Below are 27001 nucleotides of genomic sequence, written 5' to 3'. Positions count from 1 at the left end.
ATTTATACATCTTATTTATTCATCTATTTTTACGCGATTTATGTTGAAAATGTACGATGGCTGATTGTTGGATGTTGTAACATGAAATTCCAGACCAAAAGTTCAAATGGAAGTTGTACTCTCAACGCTTTTAATAACTTATAATGTGTATACTCTTGTTTAAATAACTTGTAATGTACTCTTGTTTTACAATTATGATAAAAGTTCTCGTTCATGCAAATTAGTTGTTTGCAGGTTATTGTGTAAGACTTAATTAGTGTGTATAATGATTATATGCATATAGAAATAATTACGAACAATAATAATATCAAATCAAATGCTGTATATTTGAACATAAATGTTGCTACAACTACCGTAGTGTAAATTGAATTTAAATGTAAATAGTAGAGCTGCTGATTTTGACTTAATTGTTTAACAAAAATAGTTGTTCGGCAAAAAAAAAAAGCAAATATATTCTATTAATACCAATATTATCTACTAGCTTAATTGCATAACATCATTTAACTGATTTAGAAATACTTAACTCTGTAGTTTTCTACATTTAGGAGGTCCAGAATGTTTATTCGCTTTCTTTCCGTCTGTGAGGTTATACAAAATATTTTTATTCATCAACATTTAACAAAAATGTTTTAAGATTTATAACAGGACTGAAAAAGGTGGTTTAAGAACATGCATTAGATTTTTTTAAGGGGAAAGGCAAAAAAAAATTTTCGCTACGCTTATGTATCCGAAAAGGTTTTTGCATCAAAGAACATTGTATTCTTTAATATTTAATGCGTTAAGTAAACACCTAACGAAAATGAATAAAATAATAATGGTAATAATAATAAAAATAATACTTATATTAATAAACATAAGACATCACAATATAAAAACAATAAACATCACCAATATTAATAATGCTAACAATAGTAATAATAATAGTAAAAATAATAGATAAATAATGATAAAAATAATAATGATAAAGTTAATAAGACAATAGGAAAAATATTAATAAAATCAAAAATAATAATGCCAATGATAACGATTCAATTTATTGTTTTTTTTATTGATAATTTATTCAATTTATTATTTCTATTAAAATAGCAATTTTAATAGAAATAACAATAACAAAAAAAAAAATAATAATAAGAAAAAATATCAAAACTTAAAAAATACTTATTAAAAATAAATTAAGATTAAGGAAAAAAAAAACTTTAAAAAAATAGAAAACTTAATATTGTTACATCCATACATAAACGAGCTTATACACGTATATAGTATAGTATACACTTATATACGGGGCCATGCCGAGCCAATTTTGCGCCTCGGGCCCCCCCATAAAAAAAAGAAGACAGTTAAACGAAAAAAATGATTTATTGATCACAAAATTTATCACATCAAGTTATAAGTAAAATTTGTCATTAAGGTTGCACAAACTTTAATTCAATGTCACTTTTCTGGCTTTTCTTGAGGCAAATTCACTAATGACATCATCAAAATCAATGTTGTTTGCCACTTCATTTTCAATTGAAATTATAACCAAACTAGACAAACGTTCTTGGCCCATTGTTGACCTCATATAGTGTTTTATGAGCTTAAGTTTACTGAAACTTCTCTCACACGTAGCAACTGTGACTGGTATGGTGAGGAAGATGCGAATAGCAATTGTTGTGTTGGGATAAGCATCGGTCAAAGAATATTTATAAATGAGCTGCAAAATGTCGATCGGGCTAGATTTTTTAAAGTTGTCTATCATTGCGGCAGCTTGATTTTTAAAGCTTGCCATTTCTGACTGGAAATCGGAAGAATCTCTGCCTTGTAAATTTGAGATAAATTTGCAGCTTTTTTCTTGAGTTCATCCACTGAACTTTTAGAGAGAGTGAATGCATAATGGGGAAGTCAAAATCAGAGGATACAGCTTAAAACCGCCACTCAATTTGTGTAATAATGCTGTCAAACACAAGGTTGCACTGAGATCCGAGTTCTGTTTCTGATGTGAAAAAGTGAGAGTCATCTTCAGCTTCATAAAGGCCATCCGCTTCACTTTGCGCTTCCTTTTGATTGGAAAGCCACCATCAATTCCGCTCTGGTTAGCTTTTTCTGTGGCATTGATAATGTTGTCCACCCCAACATCTCGAAAATTCTGAATGGAAGCCTTCCATCATTTCATTTTTTTTGCGGCAATGTCAATTGAAATGATTTTTGACTGAAGCAGTTTGTTTTCCCGGTCAATTAGAGAAAGAATTTGACACCAGAAATCCAACAAACACAAAAAACTGAAATCAATTTGAATGAGAAGTTATTTTGCACTGCTAACTGTGACAGCATTTGTCATGGGATTGTGGATTATGGATTTCAAAACTTGAAGAACATTTTTGATTTGTCTGTGCAATGGTGTGATTGCTTCTTTTTTGGCAGACGATCTTGTGTCACTGTTTCCCTTTAATGAGATGGTCAACTTATTTGACCTTCTGGTCAAATAAGTTGACCATCTCATTAAGATGGTCATCCTTTATTGACCGATGTCTTATGTTGTTCCCCGAAGGGCAAGATTGTTCTTGGCACAGAACAAAATTGCATCAACAATCACTTTCATGATGTCTCTCCACTTTTTCATCTCTCCACTGATAACTCTCTGCAGATCAGAATCCAGGGTTTTTCCTTCCTTGAGGTTTTTTTCAAGAGTTTTCCAATCAGAATAGCATCTTTGGTGTTCATTGCTGTTTTCATGCTCAGGAATTCTTGGGTTTTAGTTTTTTCCAGTCACAAAACCCTTTAGAAATTTCTGAGAAATCATTGGTTTTGTTGTTGAAAATAACAAACACCAAAAACAAAATAAGGAATCTTTTTTATTGCTGTACTGCAGCCAAGTGCGAACAAATTTTTCACCGTTGGGATGAATTTTTTCGTACTATTTTGAGCTGAAGTGTCGCATTCTGCTGTCAAAATCACACAGCGTGTTTAGGAAAAATTATCTTCTGTCTTGCTCTGGCCCATGCTCAATCAAAAAGCATCTTTTGTCCGTTATTATAGGCTATGTTGCTGGATCCTTGTGTTGAAAATTTTATTCCGAGGCTACTGGAATTTCTGAGATTTCTGAATGAAGTTCATCCTCGTCCATTTCAGCTGGGCCTGAAAGCTGGGCATTTTCATCTTCCCTTGTTGGTTCTGAATCAGTTGTGCAAAATTCTTCTTGACTTTGGCTGATGATCTTCTCTTCAGTTAAATCCATATGATGATCTGAACTTAAGTCAATTATAGGATCTGTTGAATTGTCATTAACTTCAATACAAATATCCTCTGAAATAATATTTTTTTCCACTGAGTTTGTTACTAACCACTTTTTGAAACAGTTTTGTAATTTCTCGTCACTTTCTTGGCACTGTTTTCTTTTCTTCTTTAATTCAGCACCAGATAATTTTTTGGTTTAATTCAAAATAGAATCATAATGTTCAAAAGTTATCAAAGGTATGTTAGTGTTAAAGGGCGTTCTTTTGTTCAGTAAATGAGCTTTAATATTTAGGAGTTTGAGTCAAGAGGCGGAATTTTAAATAATTTTCTTATCAACAGCAGCGACGCCGTGAAAACTTGTTTCGTAAACTGATTATTGTTTTTTTAATTTATTAAAATTTGCGCCCTTTCAATTATGGTGCCTCAGGCCGCGGCCCGGCCGGCCCCGCCCATGGTACGGCTTTGCTTATATACGTACACACAAATGTATACATACATACAGAAATACACATACGCACCCACATACAATCACTTACAAAAATATATACACACACGGATCGAAATAGGTACAGGGGAGGGGGCGATAGCCCCCGACATTTGGGTTGATTTTAGTTTTTTCCATTCAATTTCTTGCTACCTTAGTTGGCCCCCTTAATTTCCGTTTCAACCCCCCTCCCTAAAAAAAAACATTGACTTACCTACGCCACTGCATACACATATAGATATGCAGTTTTAAAAACTTTTTTGTATCTATATACAACTTTAAAATTAATAATTTAATACATGAAAGTCTTTTATTGTCGTTACTCGCACAGTAGAGTTGACTCTTGAAGTAACTTATTTTAAAAACTATTTGATTAGCAAGTGTTTAAAACTTTTATTTTTATAAAAATGAACTTGAGAATCTGAAAGCATTTATTAGAAGGAATCAGACAAATTAATCCATTTAGCCAAGTATTTAAGTAGATATAGAATAAGGCATTTGTGGTAAAAAAAAAAAAAAAGTTAATTAGAAAAATCCCAGGAAAAAAAAAAAGAATTTCAAACTGGTGTATTAAACTTAAACTTTATCAAGATTTACGTAATAATTTCAATTATTTTAAGATTTTTAATTAGAGATTTTAAAAGGCTTTTTCTCAGAGGAAGGATTTTTTTGACCCCGGCCAACATATCTAAAAAACTTAAAGTCGTTTAATCGATGAATTTTTCAGGATGAATGCGTTTTATTAACTTAAGCAATTTAAGCATGACAGATTTTTTTTTTTTTAAAAGAAAAAAAAAAAAAAATTAAATCCAGTCCATGTACTCGATTTCGGTCCACTGTATTTAAAAGTTAAATGAAAAATCTGCTTGGCTGCTAGATACATTTGACCGGGACTTTCAATATTTTTGTGGTTTTGAAACCAGTTACCGGTGTTATTTTACGCAAAAAAAAAACAAAAAAAACTTAATGTTATTTTTTCAGTTAATTTGTTATTATATTTTATGTAAACGATATTAAATTTGTAATTACTTTTAAAAAATTATTAAAAAAATCCTTAGGGGGTTTCCACTTTAACAAACACGCTTTAATGAGATTACTATCGTTATTTTTATAAAATACTTGATTAGAAAATATATCTAATATATATCTATACTTCAGTTAAATCCTACTTTCTATATTCGTCTTGTAAAATGAAACGGTAAAAGCAGCGATGCAATGTAATTACAACAAAATTTACGTCTAATGAAAAATCATAATTTTTCAACAAAGCTTCAAAATAACTTTTTATATTAAAATTATTAGATCGTTATAAAGCTTTGTTTGCCAAATCAAATATAGTTACATTTTTCAGCGTCATTTATCGTTTCAGTAATAGACAATAATAAGATCTAAAGAAGTCCCTGTCTCGACAAATCCTCATATGTTTTTTTATTTACAACATTTCCTACTGAATCTTCGAATTCTTCTTCAACGTCAGCTTGAAATCTTTCTTTAGCTTTAACTTCTTTTAGTTTATCCCAGAGTGAAAGCGCATCTTCAATTTTAGTAACGTTAGCAAAGTGTGCCGTGTTTGGAATATTTAGAACTCGCATTCCATGCGCATGGCGCCATTCGGAAAAATGACGTTGGAAAGCTTTAGGGCCACGATATTGTTGATTGCCACATATTTCACATTTATAATATAAATTAAGTCCATGCAATTTATAAAGCCAGTAGGGAATGGGTTTTCCATCCCAACCTGATAAAAAAATTAAAAAAACTATATTTACATAAAAAATGACAAATAAAAAATAACACTCAATAATGAAAATCAAAACACAAAATTTCATTATTTTTTTTAAGTTTTTTCTTTAATAAAAATACTACTTAACAAAAAATGTATTATTTATCTGAAGTTTTATCGAACAGCATTAAATCTGCATATTTTATATTAAAAAAAAAACAAAAAAAAAAACTACCTAAAGGTAGATTCTTTGGATTATATAACACCTGCTCTTCCTCATCACCGGATTCTTCAGCATTTGTATGATCCTCTTCTTCTTCATCAAGCTCATCAGATGTTCGAGCTTGTTTACGCTCGACATTTTCTCGTGTTGCCTGACGTTCTTCACTAACTAACTCCACAAGTCGATAAACCTAACATTAAAAACAGTTGATTTAATTTTTATATATAAAATTAAAATAGTGAGCACAAGAGAAAAAGAAAAACAAACTATAAGACTTCTGAAAAAATTGGACTTCTATTTTATACACACACGCACACACAGATATATATATATATATATATATATATATATATATATATATATATATATATATATATATATATATATATATATATATATATATATATATACACAGGATTGTGCAAATTAATTGCATCAAAATAAAAAATAAAAATCCTGGAGTTTTTCTCCAATATAATAAAAACTTATACACTGATATTTTGTGGGTCCTCCTAGTGCTGTTATGACTTTCTGTACATAATTTGGCATAGAACCTGGATTTCTGGCTCTTCAAATCAAATCTGAAGGATAGTAGTGGTAAGCTTAGTTTTAGTTAAGCAGACATATTTTGGAAGTCTTTTTTTACAATTGCCAATTGATTCTCAATTGGATTGAGATCTGAAAAGTTGCCAGGCCATTCAAGTATATTTTCTACCATTAACTTATTGACTTTTTTGGATGTATGACATGTGACTAAAATCCTGCTTAAATATTCCATTTCCATTTGGAAACACTTTTTATATCTTTGGAATTAAATGTGTTACAGAACCTCAATGTAAGTGTCAGAGTTCATCATGCCAGTAACTGGGTAGAGTGCTCCTGGTTCAACAACCCAAAAACATCTTCTTTTCTTGGTACTTGGCATATTGTTCAATATAACTGGGTCTTATAGATTCACCAGAGCAACGAACAAGCTTTGATCACTGGCCTTGCACTTCAAAATGTGGTTCATCCAAAAATAAAACCTGCAATCAATAAATAAACAAGTTAACAATTATTAGGCATGTTATTAAATAAACAATTATCAAACCTATCCAATTTAATATCTTCAGTTTTAAAAAATAGTATGATATAAATACAATAAATAAAATAGCTGTAAATTAAACAACTACATTCTTCTCCATTGTTCTTTAGTCCACTTTTTGTATTCCTTTGCCCACAAGAAACGCCTCCTTTTCATGGCATCTGTAAGTAATGGTTGTTTAGAAAGTTTTTTGGCAAACTCTTTAACAGCTATAAACCTGCTCTGCATAGTACTCATGGATGTTATGTGTAGCTAAATCATTCATTAGTTTGTAACTTGTCTCTTGTTTTTGATCACATTTTCCATGTCTTAATGGTAATAAGGTGTTGCAAAGTAATGCTCCTTGATATGGCTAACTGTAGATTGGTTTACTGAACATAATGTGGCTATGTTTGAGATTTATCAGAATACTAAAGTGAAGTTAATATTTTAGATCTTTTTTTTGGTGAAGTGTCCATCTTTTTTTATTTACTTTTTTAAAATTTACTTATCCTTTAAATCACTTAAGCTATGCATCATTGTTTAATGCATAACTAGTTTATATATACATAGTTATGGCCAAAAAGATCCGATGACTCATAATTAATATAGATAACTACATTAAAATCTAAAATGTGTGATTGCATACATATGTAATTGCATAGTTATCAACCAATAGGAAAACATTTTACATGCTTTATAGACATTTAAAATTGTGTCTAATTCAATCATTATTATCTTTGAGTATGGTTACTATGGTTACAGCATCACTTGCTAAATGGAAACGAGTAAAACTTTTATTGGAATATGACAAGTCTGAATGAATAATTGGTTCACGTTTGAAGATGTCTAACATACCTGTTCATGATGATATTCAGTGCACCAAGTTAACATATGTTAACATATGTTAACATAATCTATCCGGGAAAATCCTGTGGAAGACCAGAATAATTTCAAAAACCAACAACACAATATGCTATTTGACTGTAAAGAACATACAGATTTCAAATTTTATCACAAAGCTTTTTTTTAAAAAAAATATTTGAGACTAAAAATTTTCAAAAAGCTTAAAAATTGGACTGCGAAAATCTGTTGATGTGTCAAGTTCTCAGATGAAGTGCAAATTCTCAGATGAAGTGCAAGTTCTCAGATGAAGTACAAGTTAAACAGTTTGCAGCACAACACAATGTTTGTCAGCCACGAAACTCAAACTTCAATCATGTTGCACCTTCTGTCCAGTAACTTTGATTTGGGGTGCAATCACTTTCAATGGCTGTGCTTATGTCAATCGTTGTGGTTTACATCCTTTACAATAAGGTGACATAAAATGGTGCATTTAATTGTTTTCAAATAACAAATCTTGATATTTTATGCACCATGATGCAATTTGCCATCAAAACAAAAAGATACTCTTTTATGTTCATGTAAATTGTTTTTTAAATTAAACATTTTTAGTAATAAATGTGTACATTAAACAGTACAAAAACTGTTTTTTGTTCTAAATATTGGGTGGTCAGATCTTTTTGGTCATAACTGTATATATACATAAATTGCACAATAGTCTCTCAAACATATATTTAAAGATTACATATTTTATTATTTAATATATTTTATTTTCTTAAAAGCACACTTAAAAATATCATTTTAATTTATTATTTTTATATTTCTATATAATATATTTAAACATTATATAATAGTTTGATTATATACAGTCAGCAAAACAAGCTTGACAAAAAATATCAACAATAATTGTGCTGCAAATATTTTTGTGTTTTGAGTGTTTGCTTAGAAAATAAGTTTTGTTAATAAAATTTAATAAAGTTTATGAACAACTTCTTAAGTGATTTTCAAAGAAAATAGTTGCATGCACTCATAAAAACAGAAATACAGAGTTTACAACCATCGTGCCACTAGAAGTACCCTGTTTAATTTATTTCTCAGTAGCATTTTTTGTCAAGTTTCATGTTTTAAAGTTTTAGAGAGTTTTAAAAAAATTTGAAACTATTTTTTATTTTTATGTTTAGATTATTACTCATTTTTAGAAACATTTTTAGAGATATTTAAACTAATGGTGGAAAAAAGTCTTTGTGACTTGCAAGTAGAGGTTCTTTCAAGTATTCTGCTACTTCAGCTATCATTGTGCCATGAGGAGTGGACATGTCTAGAACAATAAAAGACGTTTAGTTCATAGGCCTACAATATTTAAGGTACAATAAAAAAACAGAAGTCCTTACAATACTTACTACAGAATTTGTGTTGATCAGTTAGTTATAAAATGACCAGACAGCATCTGGAGCAGGTGCATTGCATTTTTGATTTTTAGCAATTGTAATTTTAAAATCCTCGTCAATGGCCAAAATTTTAACTCACCTAATATTAAAATAATAGCTTGCTCAGCCCTTATCCTGCACCTAAAAATCTTTTTTTAAATCTGGGATCTAGTATTGTTGCAAATGCATATATAGGTTCTTTCTCCCGGTCTGCATCAATGCAAAGATTCACACAGTGTTTCTTTGAAATTTTCATAGTCCATAGTGCAATTAATTTACATATTAACTGCATCTATTATTGAAATAATTTCTGATGTGGTCACTTTTGATCAGAAGCATGGTGGCTCTAAAAAGCCTATTCAAATTTTTTTTGAAAAGGCCTATATATGCAGGTTTTTACAATATATGCAGGATGAAAAGGTCCATACACATACATACATTACATACATACATACATACATACATATACTTAATTTTTAGAAAAAACAACTTTTAATGGAACTTAAAGTTTCATGCCTATCAGCAATCATCAACCATGAAGTATAAAATCAAAAATATAAAAAACCGTTTAAAAATTACAAACTACGTTAGAATGAGTTCTGATGTTATAGTACAAGAAGACGCAATGGAAAACTAATCTCCGCTATCAAATAATGAAAGGAGAAATTTATTTTTGTGTCTGCATTTAGAGACTAATTCACCTCTTTTGTTTAGTAGATTGTTTCCTTTGTAAGATAATATTTTGAATTTCTCATTTAAACAAAGCTTACAAATTTTTGATGCAGGACTGTATGATTTACAGCGTTTAATAATATTTCATTTGATTGAAGTTGTGAAATTGTTTTCTTTTAATTCCCATACTTCCTTAGACAACTCAGTGTCGTTTTTGTATTTTTTTAAGTTAAAAGATTTTTGATGGTTCGCATAACGTAGCTTAAATGAGGTTTCGCTTATCCCAATGTATACTTTATCATTGTATTGAGGTTTATTTGAGCTTACAGTGGCTTGGTAAACAATGTTGTTAGACAAGCAATTGTTGTTCAGTGGACAAAGAGATTTTTTAATGCAATTGCAGGCTTTTTCTGATAATTTTACATCACCATATAAAATATTTTTGTTGTGTGAGTTGATGATAGATTTGATGTTTGGCATACAGGAGTAGCCTATCTTAATTGTGTTTCTGTTAAATATTTTGTGTAGTTAGTGGTTTTTAGGAAAATGCTTGTCAATTAGGGTTAAAAAGCGTTGACCAATTTTGGTTGTAACACTTTTAATAAATGAGGATTGTACCAGATTATGTTTCGTTTGTTGTTATTTTTTGGAACATTTTTTGTGCTTGGTTTATATGTCAACTTATAAGTGTATCCCGATTGCTTTAATGCGTCTTCATGAAGGTGTGTCGATTTATTAAAAATAACTTCACTTGATGAGTTGGCAGACAATCTTAGCTCAATATTTTTTGGAAGATTATTTATTATGCTAGGTGGATGGTTAGAATCAGCATGCACATAACTTAGGTTATTTTCAGGCTTGCATTTTTTATATTTTTGATTTTGTACTTCATGGCTAATGATTGCCAATAGGCATGAAACTTTAAGTTCCATTAAATGTTGTTTTTTCTAAAATTTAAGTATAAAACGCTCTGTTTTTGAAAAAATATATATTTTCTTAAATATTGAGCACTCTGCAATGATCAAGAGTTTAGTATTTTTAATACTAAATCATACAACAACAATATATATATATATATATATATATATATATATATATATATATTTATATATATATATATATGTATATATATACTCAATTTAATGGCTTAAATTAAGCGTATTGTGATCGTGAATGGCCAATAATGATTTATATTTAGTTTGATTTACTGAATAAATAAAGTACATAGTTCAAGATAAATTATTATCAAATAGCCAATTTGGTTTTCTTCCTGGTAGAAATACAATTGATACCATCATACAAGTAATTGATGACTGGGTATACGCTATTGACCGCAATACCTCATTAACTGCTGTATTCTTTGATTTTTTAAAAGCATTCAACCTCGTTGACCGCATCCTTATGCACAAACTTAAAATCAACCTCCCATCATGGTTATCATCCTAGATTGCAAAGTGGCTTTCAAACCGTAAACAACATGTTATATTTAACAGCAAGCCTACTGAATGGAAAGATGTTTTATCAGGAGTGATTTAAATATCTTTCCATTCAGTAGGCTTCAGTAAGAGAAGAAAGCGCCCTTGGCCTGATTCTATTTTTAATCTATGTACTAGACATAAATGACTACCTCTTGAAGGGCATTACACACAAGAAATATGCAAATGATATCCTAGCTTACATAACTGGTAATAACTTCCTTTCCACAAGAAGTGGCAGTCTACAACGATGGTTCAATGATAATAAAATGTTTCTCAACATAGCCAAATGCAAAGTTATTTATATTGGCAAAGGTGAAAAGCCAGTCATAATATTAAAAAGCAAAATTCTTGAAGTTGTAAACTTATTCAAATACCTTAACATCAACCTCAACTCAAGTCTCAATTTTGACAAGCAATCGTCTAGTCTACATAAGAAAATTGCCCCTTATGAGTATCTTTTTAAGCAGTTCCGAATATTTGGTGGATGGTCTCAACTCATGCTTATACCCTGAGGCAATAAGTGCCCACCGCACTTATTGCCTCAGCCACTTTATTTACAATGCAGTTATCCTTATCTCAACGACCAATAAAACTAAATCTAGGATGCAAGTATTTCAAAACTGCCTTCTAAAAGCTGCTGGTTTTGATCCACATGATGCAAGTTACTATGGTATCCTTCCTATTGAAGAACATCTTGATTTCGTATGTCTCAGCACACTTAAATGAATTTTAAACAAACTTAACCATCCAATCACAGTCAGTTTACATAAAAACAATCACTTACATTCAACTTTCAAATTTAATACCAGTTCTACAAAATCAACAATGTATCTACAAAAATTTATCTGCCACCTTTGTAATGATGCAAATAAACCTGGAGCTAACTCTACCCTTTACCTAAAAAATTACATCCCTATTAAACATATATCTAGCAACAGTAACAATGTCAGATTTAGAACATAGTGCAAGTGAGGAAGAAAGTTTATTTAAATCATAAAAATTTTCAATAGTTAATTATTTTTTTTCTTGAAAATATCTAAAAGTAGAAACATTCTATTGCAAACATTAAACCAGTGATTACTGCAAACATTAAACCAAAAAAAAAATTATAAAATAAATTAAAAAAAATTATTTTACTACTGTTCAAAGAAATTATTTTCTAAAAAAATAATTTAAGCATATACTTAGGAACTATAATCTGATTTATTAGACCAATTTTTTTTTCACTTTTTATTGCAAACAATTTGAATGAAAAAATTGAATGAAAATATCAACTTAAAAACATATTTGAATGAAAAAATTAATTATACTTAAATTTTTAATTAAAATTAATTAGACTTAAATTTTGTAAATTTAGTATGCTAGATCATGAAATAATTAATTATAAAAAAATGTGGTATCTAATGATTTTTTGCTTTGACGTTACTCACTTGGTCTATAGATTATAGATTGGTATGTATAGATTGGTATGTATAGATTGGTATGTATAGATTGGTCTATAGATTATAGATTGGTATGGTCTATAGACATGTTTTTGCGCAAATATGAAGTTTTAAAGTTTCATGACAATAATGTTTTAATTTATTAATAAGAACAATCCTATTTATTTACTTTGCTTTCTTTTAAACACGTTTTTTATTATTAATGTTATAAACTGTTATATAACAGCAATCTTACGTTACATACATACATACATACATACATACATACATACATACATACATACATACATACATACATACATACATACATACACAAGCTGTATATTATGAAAACAACTTTGCAGTCTGTTTTATTGTAATTTTATAGCTTTTCACAATAACAATTCATTACTCTTTGAAAATAACATGTGTTTTATCAAGTGACAGATCTAGGCAGGAAGGAGGGGGGAATATGCATCCCCCTCCACCAGAATCTAATACTTCTAAAATATCTTAAAAATGGAGGACCTTTTTTCTTTAAGGAGACACAAATATGAAACATAATTATTTCAACCCTCCCCCCCTATAAAAAAAAAATCCTGGCTTTATCGCCAGCCTGAATGTATTAAATAGTTTTCTATAACTACTTAAAGTGGCTGAAATATTATATTTGCATTTTTACTTTTACTTTTTAAGTATCATGTTAAGTGAAAACAGTTATGAAAAGTAATATCGTAATAGTATTAAATACGTTACTTCCTTATTACATTCTAACTTGTTCATTACACTATAACTGCAACCTATACTTTAAATTATAACAATAACTTAAGCTATATTAAACTCTGCCAAACGAGAAAACTATAAGATAATATGAGAGATATTATGTTTAAAAAAAAACAATTACAAACTAATGTAGAAAAGATACAGTTTTATACTAACGCAGCCCTTTACCCCCCCTGTCCCCTGCTAACTGCAAAGTGGTGCCAGGAATGGAAGGAGGGGGTAAGGTTTAAAAATTTTTATATACCAGTTCTACAAAATCAACAATGTATCTACAAAAATTTATCTGAATTTTTAAAAATGGAATTACTTATATATATATATGGGCAATTCCATTTTTAACTTACGTTACACGCGCAACAACTTTATCAAATATTTGCCTATTTAAATTGTAAATTAAACTTTTTAGTCTAAAGAATAAAATTTCTTTGAAATTTTCATAGTCCATAGTGCAATTAATTTACATATTAACTGCATCTATTATTGAAATAATTTCTGATGTGGTCACTTTTGATCAGAAGCATGGTGGCTCTAAAAAGCCTATTCAAATTTTTTTTGAAAAGGCCTATATATGCAGGTTTTTACAATATATGCAGGATGAAAAGGTCCATACACATACATACATTACATACATACATACATACATACATATACTTAATTTTTAGAAAAAACAACTTTTAATGGAACTTAAAGTTTCATGCCTATCAGCAATCATCAACCATGAAGTATAAAATCAAAAATATAAAAAACCGTTTAAAAATTACAAACTACGTTAGAATGAGTTCTGATGTTATAGTACAAGAAGACGCAATGGAAAACTAATCTCCGCTATCAAATAATGAAAGGAGAAATTTATTTTTGTGTCTGCATTTAGAGACTAATTCACCTCTTTTGTTTAGTAGATTGTTTCCTTTGTAAGATAATATTTTGAATTTCTCATTTAAACAAAGCTTACAAATTTTTGATGCAGGACTGTATGATTTACAGCGTTTAATAATATTTCATTTGATTGAAGTTGTGAAATTGTTTTCTTTTAATTCCCATACTTCCTTAGACAACTCAGTGTCGTTTTTGTATTTTTTTAAGTTAAAAGATTTTTGATGGTTCGCATAACGTAGCTTAAATGAGGTTTCGCTTATCCCAATGTATACTTTATCATTGTATTGAGGTTTATTTGAGCTTACAGTGGCTTGGTAAACAATGTTGTTAGACAAGCAATTGTTGTTCAGTGGACAAAGAGATTTTTTAATGCAATTGCAGGCTTTTTCTGATAATTTTACATCACCATATAAAATATTTTTGTTGTGTGAGTTGATGATAGATTTGATGTTTGGCATACAGGAGTAGCCTATCTTAATTGTGTTTCTGTTAAATATTTTGTGTAGTTAGTGGTTTTTAGGAAAATGCTTGTCAATTAGGGTTAAAAAGCGTTGACCAATTTTGGTTGTAACACTTTTAATAAATGAGGATTGTACCAGATTATGTTTCGTTTGTTGTTATTTTTTGGAACATTTTTTGTGCTTGGTTTATATGTCAACTTATAAGTGTATCCCGATTGCTTTAATGCGTCTTCATGAAGGTGTGTCGATTTATTAAAAATAACTTCACTTGATGAGTTGGCAGACAATCTTAGCTCAATATTTTTTGGAAGATTATTTATTATGCTAGGTGGATGGTTAGAATCAGCATGCACATAACTTAGGTTATTTTCAGGCTTGCATTTTTTATATTTTTGATTTTGTACTTCATGGCTAATGATTGCCAATAGGCATGAAACTTTAAGTTCCATTAAATGTTGTTTTTTCTAAAATTTAAGTATAAAACGCTCTGTTTTTGAAAAAATATATATTTTCTTAAATATTGAGCACTCTGCAACGATCAAGAGTTTAGTATTTTTAATACTAAATCATACAACAACAATATATATATATATATATATATATATATATATATATATATATATATATATATATATTTATATATATATATATATGTATATATATACTCAATTTAATGGCTTAAATTAAGCGTATTGTGATCGTGAATGGCCAATAATGATTTATATTTAGTTTGATTTACTGAATAAATAAAGTACATAGTTCAAGATAAATTATTATCAAATAGCCAATTTGGTTTTCTTCCTGGTAGAAATACAATTGATACCATCATACAAGTAATTGATGACTGGGTATACGCTATTGACCGCAATACCTCATTAACTGCTGTATTCTTTGATTTTTTAAAAGCATTCAACCTCGTTGACCGCATCCTTATGCACAAACTTAAAATCAACCTCCCATCATGGTTATCATCCTAGATTGCAAAGTGGCTTTCAAACCGTAAACAACATGTTATATTTAACAGCAAGCCTACTGAATGGAAAGATGTTTTATCAGGAGTGATTTAAATATCTTTCCATTCAGTAGGCTTCAGTAAGAGAAGAAAGCGCCCTTGGCCTGATTCTATTTTTAATCTATGTACTAGACATAAATGACTACCTCTTGAAGGGCATTACACACAAGAAATATGCAAATGATATCCTAGCTTACATAACTGGTAATAACTTCCTTTCCACAAGAAGTGGCAGTCTACAACGATGGTTCAATGATAATAAAATGTTTCTCAACATAGCCAAATGCAAAGTTATTTATATTGGCAAAGGTGAAAAGCCAGTCATAATATTAAAAAGCAAAATTCTTGAAGTTGTAAACTTATTCAAATACCTTAACATCAACCTCAACTCAAGTCTCAATTTTGACAAGCAATCGTCTAGTCTACATAAGAAAATTGCCCCTTATGAGTATCTTTTTAAGCAGTTCCGAATATTTGGTGGATGGTCTCAACTCATGCTTATACCCTGAGGCAATAAGTGCCCACCGCACTTATTGCCTCAGCCACTTTATTTACAATGCAGTTATCCTTATCTCAACGACCAATAAAACTAAATCTAGGATGCAAGTATTTCAAAACTGCCTTCTAAAAGCTGCTGGTTTTGATCCACATGATGCAAGTTACTATGGTATCCTTCCTATTGAAGAACATCTTGATTTCGTATGTCTCAGCACACTTAAATGAATTTTAAACAAACTTAACCATCCAATCACAGTCAGTTTACATAAAAACAATCACTTACATTCAACTTTCAAATTTAATACCAGTTCTACAAAATCAACAATGTATCTACAAAAATTTATCTGCCACCTTTGTAATGATGCAAATAAACCTGGAGCTAACTCTACCCTTTACCTAAAAAATTACATCCCTATTAAACATATATCTAGCAACAGTAACAATGTCAGATTTAGAACATAGTGCAAGTGAGGAAGAAAGTTTATTTAAATCATAAAAATTTTCAATAGTTAATTATTTTTTTTCTTGAAAATATCTAAAAGTAGAAACATTCTATTGCAAACATTAAACCAGTGATTACTGCAAACATTAAACCAAAAAAAAAATTATAAAATAAATTAAAAAAAATTATTTTACTACTGTTCAAAGAAATTATTTTCTAAAAAAATAATTTAAGCATATACTTAGGAACTATAATCTGATTTATTAGACCAATTTTTTTTTCACTTTTTATTGCAAACAATTTGAATGAAAAAATTGAATGAAAATATCAACTTAAAAACATATTTGAATGAAAAAATTAATTATACTTAAATTTTTAATTAAAATTAATTAGACTTAAATTTTGTAAATTTAGTATGCTAGATCATGAAATAATTAATTATAAAAAAATGTGGTATCTAATGATTTTTTGCTTTGACGTTACTCACTTGGTCTATAGATTATAGATTGGTATGTATAGATTGGTATGTATAGATTGGTATGTATAGATTGGTCTATAGATTATAGATTGGTATGGTCTATAGACATGTTTTTGCGCAAATATGAAGTTTTAAAGTTTCATGACAATAATGTTTTAATTTATTAATAAGAACAATCCTATTTATTTACTTTGCTTTCTTTTAAACACGTTTTTTATTATTAATGTTATAAACTGTTATATAACAGCAATCTTACGTTACATACATACATACATACATACATACATACATACATACATACATACATACATACATACACAAGCTGTATATTATGAAAACAACTTTGCAGTCTGTTTTATTGTAATTTTATAGCTTTTCACAATAACAATTCATTACTCTTTGAAAATAACATGTGTTTTATCAAGTGACAGATCTAGGCAGGAAGGAGGGGGGAATATGCATCCCCCTCCACCAGAATCTAATACTTCTAAAATATCTTAAAAATGGAGGACCTTTTTTCTTTAAGGAGACACAAATATGAAACATAATTATTTCAACCCTCCCCCCCTATAAAAAAAAAATCCTGGCTTTATCGCCAGCCTGAATGTATTAAATAGTTTTCTATAACTACTTAAAGTGGCTGAAATATTATATTTGCATTTTTACTTTTACTTTTTAAGTATCATGTTAAGTGAAAACAGTTATGAAAAGTAATATCGTAATAGTATTAAATACGTTACTTCCTTATTACATTCTAACTTGTTCATTACACTATAACTGCAACCTATACTTTAAATTATAACAATAACTTAAGCTATATTAAACTCTGCCAAACGAGAAAACTATAAGATAATATGAGAGATATTATGTTTAAAAAAAAACAATTACAAACTAATGTAGAAAAGATACAGTTTTATACTAACGCAGCCCTTTACCCCCCCTGTCCCCTGCTAACTGCAAAGTGGTGCCAGGAATGGAAGGAGGGGGTAAGGTTTAAAAATTTTTATATACCAGTTCTACAAAATCAACAATGTATCTACAAAAATTTATCTGAATTTTTAAAAATGGAATTACTTATATATATATATGGGCAATTCCATTTTTAACTTACGTTACACGCGCAACAACTTTATCAAATATTTGCCTATTTAAATTGTAAATTAAACTTTTTAGTCTAAAGAATAAAATAAGCTAAAAACTTTTGAGCCTGACCAAAAAAAAGGGAACTTATTACTGAAAATGCCACTTAACTTACATTACACGGAAAATAAGGTAAAAAAATTGCTTCAACTTTTAGGTCAGATTTCTGCGAATCAGTAAAGCGGTTTGCATTAGAAACTTTCACAAGATGTTAAGAATTCTATACCAATTAAAAAAATATATAAAAATTTATCAGACCAGCTAAGGAAAATAAACTGGTTTTTATAATACTATATATTTAACTCACGTTACATCACTTATGTTACTGAGTGATTATTTTTGTGGATTTTTTGTATCTATTATTATTTCATGGTTAAAATAACATTTTACCATGGTACTTTTTTTAAGTCTCTGCAATAAAAAATAAAAATAGACTTTATTATAGAAGGAAAGACTGAAACTGGCATTTAGACATTTAAAAACACAATTGCTGCAAAAAAGTATACAAAAAATATGAAAAATCTATATCAGAAAAAGCCAAGACAAATCCAAAACTTATCTATTGATATATAAATATGAAACTTAAAGTTGAGTATCTATCTCCTAATAATTTTATATCTCAAAATCAGCACAGATTTTAAATAAGTTCCAAATAAATTATGCATTAGGAATTTATTAAAAACTGTTAATCAGGTTTCATATTCAATGGCAAGAGGCTATAGTGTAGATGCTTTATATCTAGATTATGAAAAAGCCTTAAACACACCTCTTCATGATCTTATGCTCCAAAAACCTTACTTTACGTAAGAGACACCAGGTTATGGTGTTTCTTACATGCTACATAATTGGATAAAGTCTTTTCTAACAGAATACAATGAGTTGTCATGGGCTCCGCTACTTCATATTGGTTACCAGTCACTAGTGATGTCTCACAAGGATCTGTTCTAGGACCTCTTCTATTTATCTTAATGATCAATAACATTACAGATCTAGTTAGCAAGCAAAGGAGTTATATGCTGATGACAGCAAAGTTATTTCCACCAAAACCTTTGACAGCTCAATTAGGCTTCAGAACGATATAGATCAAATCACATCTTAGACTACAATCTGGCACTTAGATCTTAACTAAAAAAAATGCCTTACCTTACACTTTAATAAAATCGAAAATCCCAACCACCATCACTATATCTTGACTCCACTTCTCAATTCCTCTTACAATGAAAGAGATTTTAGCATTTGCATTTTACACAACCTCAAATGGGGCATGCATGTCAAAATAATATTACCAAAAGCTAACTCATTCCTTGGTCAACTAAAGAGAGCTATTATCTATAAAAATGAAAAAGCCTGCAAAAGACTTTACACATTGTAGTCAGACCTTGTCTCAAGTATGCTGCTCCTGTACACGCAACATTAAAAAACTTGAAAAAGTTCAAAACTGCGCAACCAAAGAAATTCTTTGATCATCACATCTTTATCTCACCTCACTAAATAAAAGACGCAATTGAGGTTATTTAATCTACAACTTCAAGTTTATGAATAACTTAAAATATTAGCTGGCTTAACCCACAAACTGGCTATCCACCTGTTCCAATAACTCAAGGACACTCTCAGCATTAGAATTATCCACCTTAATGCTAGTACAGCTAGATTAGTAGACAATGTCTACTAATCTAAAGTGTTGCTGATAATGCTTATTCAAATGACTGATGATGCTTATTCAAAACTTAAATTAAATCTTTTTTACTTAATCGTAATAAAAGTTTGTTCGTTTATATTTGTGTTACATAAAAACAATTTTAAAAGTATCAAACTTATTTAATTTTTACAAAGTTTTAATCACAAAATTTTCTTTAAATTACTTTCTAAATCATATTTCAGTGTGGTTTTTAAACTTATTAAAATTTCAAATTAGAAAAAAATGTTTCACAATGAACAGTTATGAAGGAACATTTTAAATTTGAAAATAAGCAGAAACGCAGCAACAAAAAAAAATATTTATAAAATCATTTCAATAAAAAAAGTGATCTAAATATATACTAATTAGAGTTTAAAAAATTTAGTCAAATGCAATGTTTTTTTAACAATTATTCTAGAAAAACAACTGTTGCTGATGATTGTTTTTCTGATGTATTTATGATATGATACAAAACAGTACAGTGTATAACTTAAAAAAAATATTACTAAAACATAATCAATTTTATTTTATTCACAAGCTTTTTTACCTAAATATCAAAAAAGCCCATGAAAAAGCTTATACAAAACAAACATAAATATAGTAAATATAAAAATATTTGTGGATTTTCTAGAATGTAGAAAAAAATAAATATTTAGATAAAAAGTAAAAAAACCCATGCAGGAATCCCCCATGGCTTCTGGGGCCACTATGCCTCTGCTTTTGATGACATCTTCAAAAACTTTTAGTACAGAAATGAGAGAAACCAAGCTGTCCCATTCTTTAATAAAAAAACTCTGTGTTTTGTCTACCATCAGAATCACACCTTTTTGTCCTGAAACTTTTCTATAGGTAGCAGTCAGTGAGAAAATGCATTAATTGTTGAAACAACCGTCTTTAACAACTAACTGAAGTGAACTGCAAGATGAGGTATGTGTGAAAACTCCTCTACTTTCATTGCTGTAATAATTTTTCTGGCATCATCTCTAACTATTATATTGAGTTTCTTAAGTAGCCCTTAATGCTCAAGCAAGTCATTCATAAATTTAGCAAGATTGTAGGACTTGTATGGAAAAGGTACCACATTGAGCCAATGTGAATTTGTTTCATACCTTCTGTGAGGAAGTGTGCTGTTAGGCTCATGCAGTCAACATTAGTTGTGGAGCTCAACATGTTGGTAGTTATACTAGTGTGATTAGCTTTCTTTGCCAAGTACAAATTTTATCTGTTACCTTCTGGTAAATATTGGGAATTTCAACAGTTTAGAAGTATTTTCTGCCTGGTATCGTATACCTTGGCTCAAAAAACTGAAGTAACCTTTTGAAACGAGGGTTCTTTACTGTATTAACAAGTTGATTATTAGTGCATGTCATTTCATCAGTAAGCCTTGTAATTTTTATTGCCCTCGAATCTATAGATTTGAGGGACCTGGAATGAGTCTTTGCAAACACTCGGTGTATTGTTGGTTAATTATGAGATAAAGATATAGGTCTAATATTTCCAGTACTGAGTACAGAAGAAGACCTTTTTTTATTGATTTTTGCATCCTCAGACCTAACAATTGGACTTCAAAGGTCATAGGACTTTCAAAAGTAGAGTTAGGACTGAACCTGCAACAGAACTATCCTTGCATACATTAAAATCGACAATGCTATCTTTATCCTGTTTCTGATTTTCCAATTTAGATTTATAAAAAGTTCTTAAATCCTTTAGCATGTTCAATGTTATGTATGACTGATAAAATCTGCTGCCACATCTTGATATGAGTGTTTTGTAAAAATTGCCTATTGCATAATTAGTGTCATTAATTTTGACTGTAAAATAGCCCCATAACTTGATTTTTTATTATCATTAAAAAAAAAATGTAATTATAGATCTGAAGATGTTAACACAATAAGTGAATAATGAGACATAAATATAGGAACATTTAAATAATAATATTGTTATTTGTAAACAACTTACTTGAGCCTCCAAAGACGCAATTTCCTTTTGTTTTTTAGCATTATCTGCACCTTTTCCTTTACTTCGAACTTTGGCAAATGCAGATGATTCTAAGTTTTCTAAACTCATTCCTTTTGTGCTGAACAAACGCCTTGCTCTTTCTTCAAGAGTACCCCCACACTTCAAATTCAAAGCTTGAAGCGCAGATTTTAAACGATCTAGACCTAGGGAACTAAGTTCTTCTGGTGATGAAAATAATGATAAATCAAGTAGAGCTCCTAAACAAACAAAAGCTCTTTGTTTGCAACAATTTACATTTTTGAATAAAGCAAATATAAAAGTTAATAAAAAAGATTAAGGCCACTTATGTAATAAAGGCATGTTAAATAGTATTATGTTATGTTATGCAATAAAGGCAATAATGTAATAACTCTTGATATGTCAAGAAATATTGTTGCATCTGTTAAGATAAACTTTTATTCCAATTCCTAGTTTTAAATTATTTTTAAAAGGTTATTTATTTATAAAATTTGAGATTACAAAACATTTAAAAAATATACAGGGCTTGAATTAAGTGACTGCGAATTACGATATCTGCAAAATGCTTCTGGTCTTTAAATTATTAGCTTTGATCACTGAAATCAATAGCTGTTATTCAATAAAAAATATTCATATTGATCTTGAAATATAAAATCTTATTATAAAACCATATTATTACTATTATTTTTATTATTATTAAAAATTATGATTCAAACTTTAAATTTTAATTCATTTTATAAATCATCAGATAAAACTAGAAAAATAAAGCACAATAAAGTATGATAAAAAAACAACTGCTAATCACAACAGTCTAATGGAACTTAGTGGTGATTAAATACTTTAAATAAAAGAAACAGTGAAACAAGATATTAAATACTTTTATATCTCATTTAAATCTTAATTCAATATTTTCTTATAAATTAAATACTTGTAACTCTTTTGCAGATACATACAAAATTAAAGACAGGAATTTTAAAATATATAAAAACCAATTTAAACTATTTATAACTATTTTAAAACAAAGCAAAAAAACTCTAATGACTTTAAATATATATTTTTTATTATTATTTTTATTATCAATTAATTAACTTTTAACCTATAACAAATATTGTAAGTCGCAATCATTTAATTCGAGTCTTGTTATTACTGATTTTTGAAAATAAAAATGATTACTGATAACATGAAAAAATTAGTGACTACTGATAACAAAAACCTGCATGAGTTAAAGCACTTCCAGCTTCTTTTGGCCATCCTATAAATGAACCAGCATCAAACTTTGAATTAAAGTCATCCAAAGCCTCCTTTAACTCCTTTTCTAAATTCAAAAGAGGTTTAGCACGCTGAAGAAAATGATATAGATAATCTATAAGAGTGTTGAGGTAATTTTCAAAATCATGGTTTTTTTTATCTTTGCTGATTTCAAATAAACGATCAAAAGTCATGAGATAAGTTAAATAGTCTATATGTTCTATGTTTTTTAAGTTGATAAACTGAGTGTAAGCTTCATGTAAATCAAGGTATTTTCCAAATCCCTCTTCATCAGTGAATTCAACCATAATTTCTTGTTCATCAACAGGTTTTTCTCTAGCTTCTTTTAACCTTAATGCAAAAGAAAAACTATTTAAGATTGCTAACTTTTTATATATTTCTCACAATTTTTAAACTTTTAATAAACAAAACTAAAAGAATAACTATATTAAGAAAGCTGAAACAAACATATCTATATAAAAAAAAAGCATAAAAAACTAGCATACATATACAAAAAAAATAAATAAATAAATAACATAAGCATCATGCACTAAAAACATCTATTAACATTTTATCTTTACTTGAATAATTGAAAATGTTTTTAAATTGAAAATTAAAAATAGAAAGAACTTTATATTTAAGAGTTCTCCTATGACAATGTAACATCACGCTTGAGCATTTATCAATTCATAAAATCAGTACTATTTGTGAGTTGTGTTTCTTGTTGACTGGCAAAATAAATCATATTTAACACTTTTTATTAGATTTTTTTTTTTAATATTTTTTACATATATTATTAAAAAATACAAACATAAACAAACACAAAAACTAACAATGAACTATTTAACTTATGAAGAATTAAAAGTATATGTAGAAAAAACTTTATATGTTCTCCTAAAATTATACATTATATATTTAAAAGTTCTCCTAAAATTAAACTTTATATGTAAGAGTTTTCCTTAAATAAAACTTTATATGTAAGAATTCTCCTAAAATCAAACTTAATATGTAAGAGTTCTCCTAACATTTTGTAATCTTTTTAATTTATGTTAAGTAATTAAATATAAAATAATTAAATGCTAAATGAAAAATATGAATACTAATTAAAAGACAGGAGAACCTGAAGAAGAGAAAATCCTAACATCACTAACCTTGGGTTTAAAAAAAAGAAGGGTATTATTAGAAAAAATTACGTTATTGAATCTTAATTAACAATAAATTCAATTATGTGGTTTTGAATTTTGAGCTGTATTGATTTCTCCAAATTTACAATTAGGCAAACTATGATAAAGAAAATTATAATTTTTGATTTATGGAAAGGTTTTTTAAATCTTCCTGTAGATCAAGTATTATATCGGTTTGATATTTTACAAAAAATATTTTCGAAAACCTTGGGAATTTTTTCTGATGTTGAAACATGAATTGCATGATTTTGAAAACATTTATTTAATAAATATCAAGATCCCTCATGCTTTTAAGAAAAGGTTTAGATGGGAGAAACTTTGAAAAAAAAAAAAAAAAAATCCCTGAAACATGTTTCTGTTGTTTATAGAGACATTTGAGTTTAGATTTTTTTTGTACTACCCCAAACAATATTACCATAACATAAATAATTATGAATACAAAGTACAAGTTAGTGTAGTGTTATATAAAATTTTATGAGTTTTATATAAAATATATCTTGAGATTATATTGCTAATTTATTTAATATGAAATCGCGAAGATAGTTTTATCAGTGTTTAAAGATAGACTAACTTCCAAATTAAAATTCTTAATCAAATTTTTGTTTGATGACTTATGTAACAATTGTCTTATTAATGACTTTGTCTAATTGTCTTTGTCTAATTGATGACTTATGTAACAATTGTTACATGACTTATGTAACAATTGTCGTTATAATAATATTTTTGTTACTTCTGTTCAAAAAATACTGAAACTTATAGGCCCGCAATGTTAGCATTGTTAGTTAATTTGAAATTTTAGGGCTTGAATTCACAATCGTAGATGTGAAAAGCATTCGCTATCTGCGAATCAAAAATCACAATCGCAATCACGATTGCTTTTTACATTTATGCAATGAGTTTTTTCTTAAACATTTTTTTTTATTTTTTATTTGTTAATTATTTTTCTTTTTTTGTCGTTCTTAAAAGTATAGAATGTTTTTGTCTAAGTTTTTTATTTAAATTACTACTCATATATCCTACTCATATTTTAAAGTTAAATTTAGTTTGATTTACTAAATGGATAAAGTACATCACAGTAAATTTACCTATAAACTAATCACAACAATCAGTTAAGTTACTACAGTTAAGTTACTCAATTACTAAATTTACTTAATATACTCAAAGACTAACAAAAGTTAGCAATAGAAATGTTTCATTTTATATCTTATATGTTGTTATATCTTATAGGTTTATTATAAGTTTCTAAAGTGAATGAGGCAAAGCCTGGTTCAGAAAACAACAGGTCATATCTAGTTTATAAAAAAGTTCTTCAAACCCAGACACATATTCTAAAAACATTGTTTCGTTAGTTTCTTAAAATTTTTTTGATAAATCTCGATTAGATTATGAAAAACGCAATACCATTTTTTTAATATTTAAATAAAGCAATATCAAGATAAAAATTTTTCCATAAATAGGCAAGTTATTATAAGGAACTTAAAAAAAAAATCTATTTGAACAAGAGAATTTTAGTCTTCTAAAATTCATTTATTCAAATAATTTTAAAATTGATTTTAAAAGAAAAAAATTTAAAAAACTTAAAAGAATTTTAACGCTTGCTGACAATAATTATAAATTTAATCACAACAACATCCATAATACCCAGTGGCATAGGGAGTATCATTACTGAAAGTCAAACATAAACTGATTTAGAAGATAAGTTTTATTTATATCGTAAACATTTTGAATAGTTAAAAATTTTATGTAAAAGTGTCATTATTTTTGTTTCTTAAAAATAATTATAGAAATTAAAACATTGAACGAAAAATAAAACTAAAATAAATTAAAGTAAAAAAAAAAAAAATTTTATACTTCTGTACAAAAAAATAAAAATAAAAAAATTTAAGCATATACTTTAATTTATAAAGATATAATTTGACTTATTGCAAAAAAATTAAATAAAAACATCAATTTAAAAATAGTATTGTTACAACTTTTAAATAATTTGACTGTCAATTAAAATTGTCTAATACATCTTCTAAATCAACTAAGTCGACTAAAAGTGGATTTAGTCAAACGATGGGAAAAAATTGTTTTGTGAAATAAATTGTAATAAAAGTTTTAATGTAATTCTTATTCACTTTTTATTTTTTTAACATCATATCGTTCAACTATTAATGGAACAAAACAATATGAGAGCAGGGCCACTCCAATGACGGGACAATTTATTCCTAAGATCCAATATTTTTGTACTGTCTTAAATACTTGCTGAATATCAAAAAGTCTATACAATCATATTGTAAATATGGTATTATATGTAAATATGATATTGAGATTTTAGAGCTTCAAAATTTAATTTTTCCCCAGGGTTTCCCCAGGTTCCCTTCTAAGTTTCTCCAGGGTTCTAAGTCAGTTTGGAAGAGCCCTGCATGAAAGTATTCATAAAAACCACAAATAAAGAGTAAACAAAAAAATAAAATTTAATTAGAAATTAAATGCAAAAGTTCAACTTGATATAAATAATGCTATGAGTTAGATAAAACTCAACTAGTCGACTTTTAGTCGAAGTCGATATCAACACTACTGAAAAACTCTTTTAGTCGACTTTTAGTCGAAGTCGATATTAACATTACAAAAAAAATTTTGAATGAAAAAATTAATTATACTTAAATTTTTTAAAGTATGCAAGTTAAATAAG

The 27001-nt window shown here is 28.2% G+C and overlaps 1 protein-coding gene across 2 annotated transcripts in view; it reads right to left on the bottom strand.

Moving 5' to 3' along the window:
* Positions 1–4929: 4929 nt before the first annotated feature.
* Positions 4930–27001, bottom strand: part of LOC100214474 (splicing factor 3A subunit 3) — a 36794-nt gene continuing 14722 nt past the window's right edge. For both annotated transcript variants that reach the window (XM_065806097.1, XM_065806096.1), the window contains exons 4-7: positions 23106–23491; positions 21875–22131; positions 5656–5833; positions 4930–5435 (exon numbers count right to left, since the gene is read on the bottom strand). In XM_065806097.1, coding sequence (XP_065662169.1) covers positions 5086–5435; positions 5656–5833; positions 21875–22131; positions 23106–23491 — 1171 coding nt within the window. In that variant the 3' untranslated portion in view covers positions 4930–5085. The remainder of the gene's footprint in view (positions 5436–5655; positions 5834–21874; positions 22132–23105; positions 23492–27001) is intronic.

Source organism: Hydra vulgaris, chromosome 09, assembly GCF_038396675.1.
Source record: "Hydra vulgaris chromosome 09, alternate assembly HydraT2T_AEP".
Lineage (NCBI taxonomy): Eukaryota > Metazoa > Cnidaria > Hydrozoa > Anthoathecata > Hydridae > Hydra > Hydra vulgaris.
The sequence above is the reverse complement of the archived record's forward strand: the minus strand, read 5'-3'. Positions and strand labels throughout refer to the sequence as shown.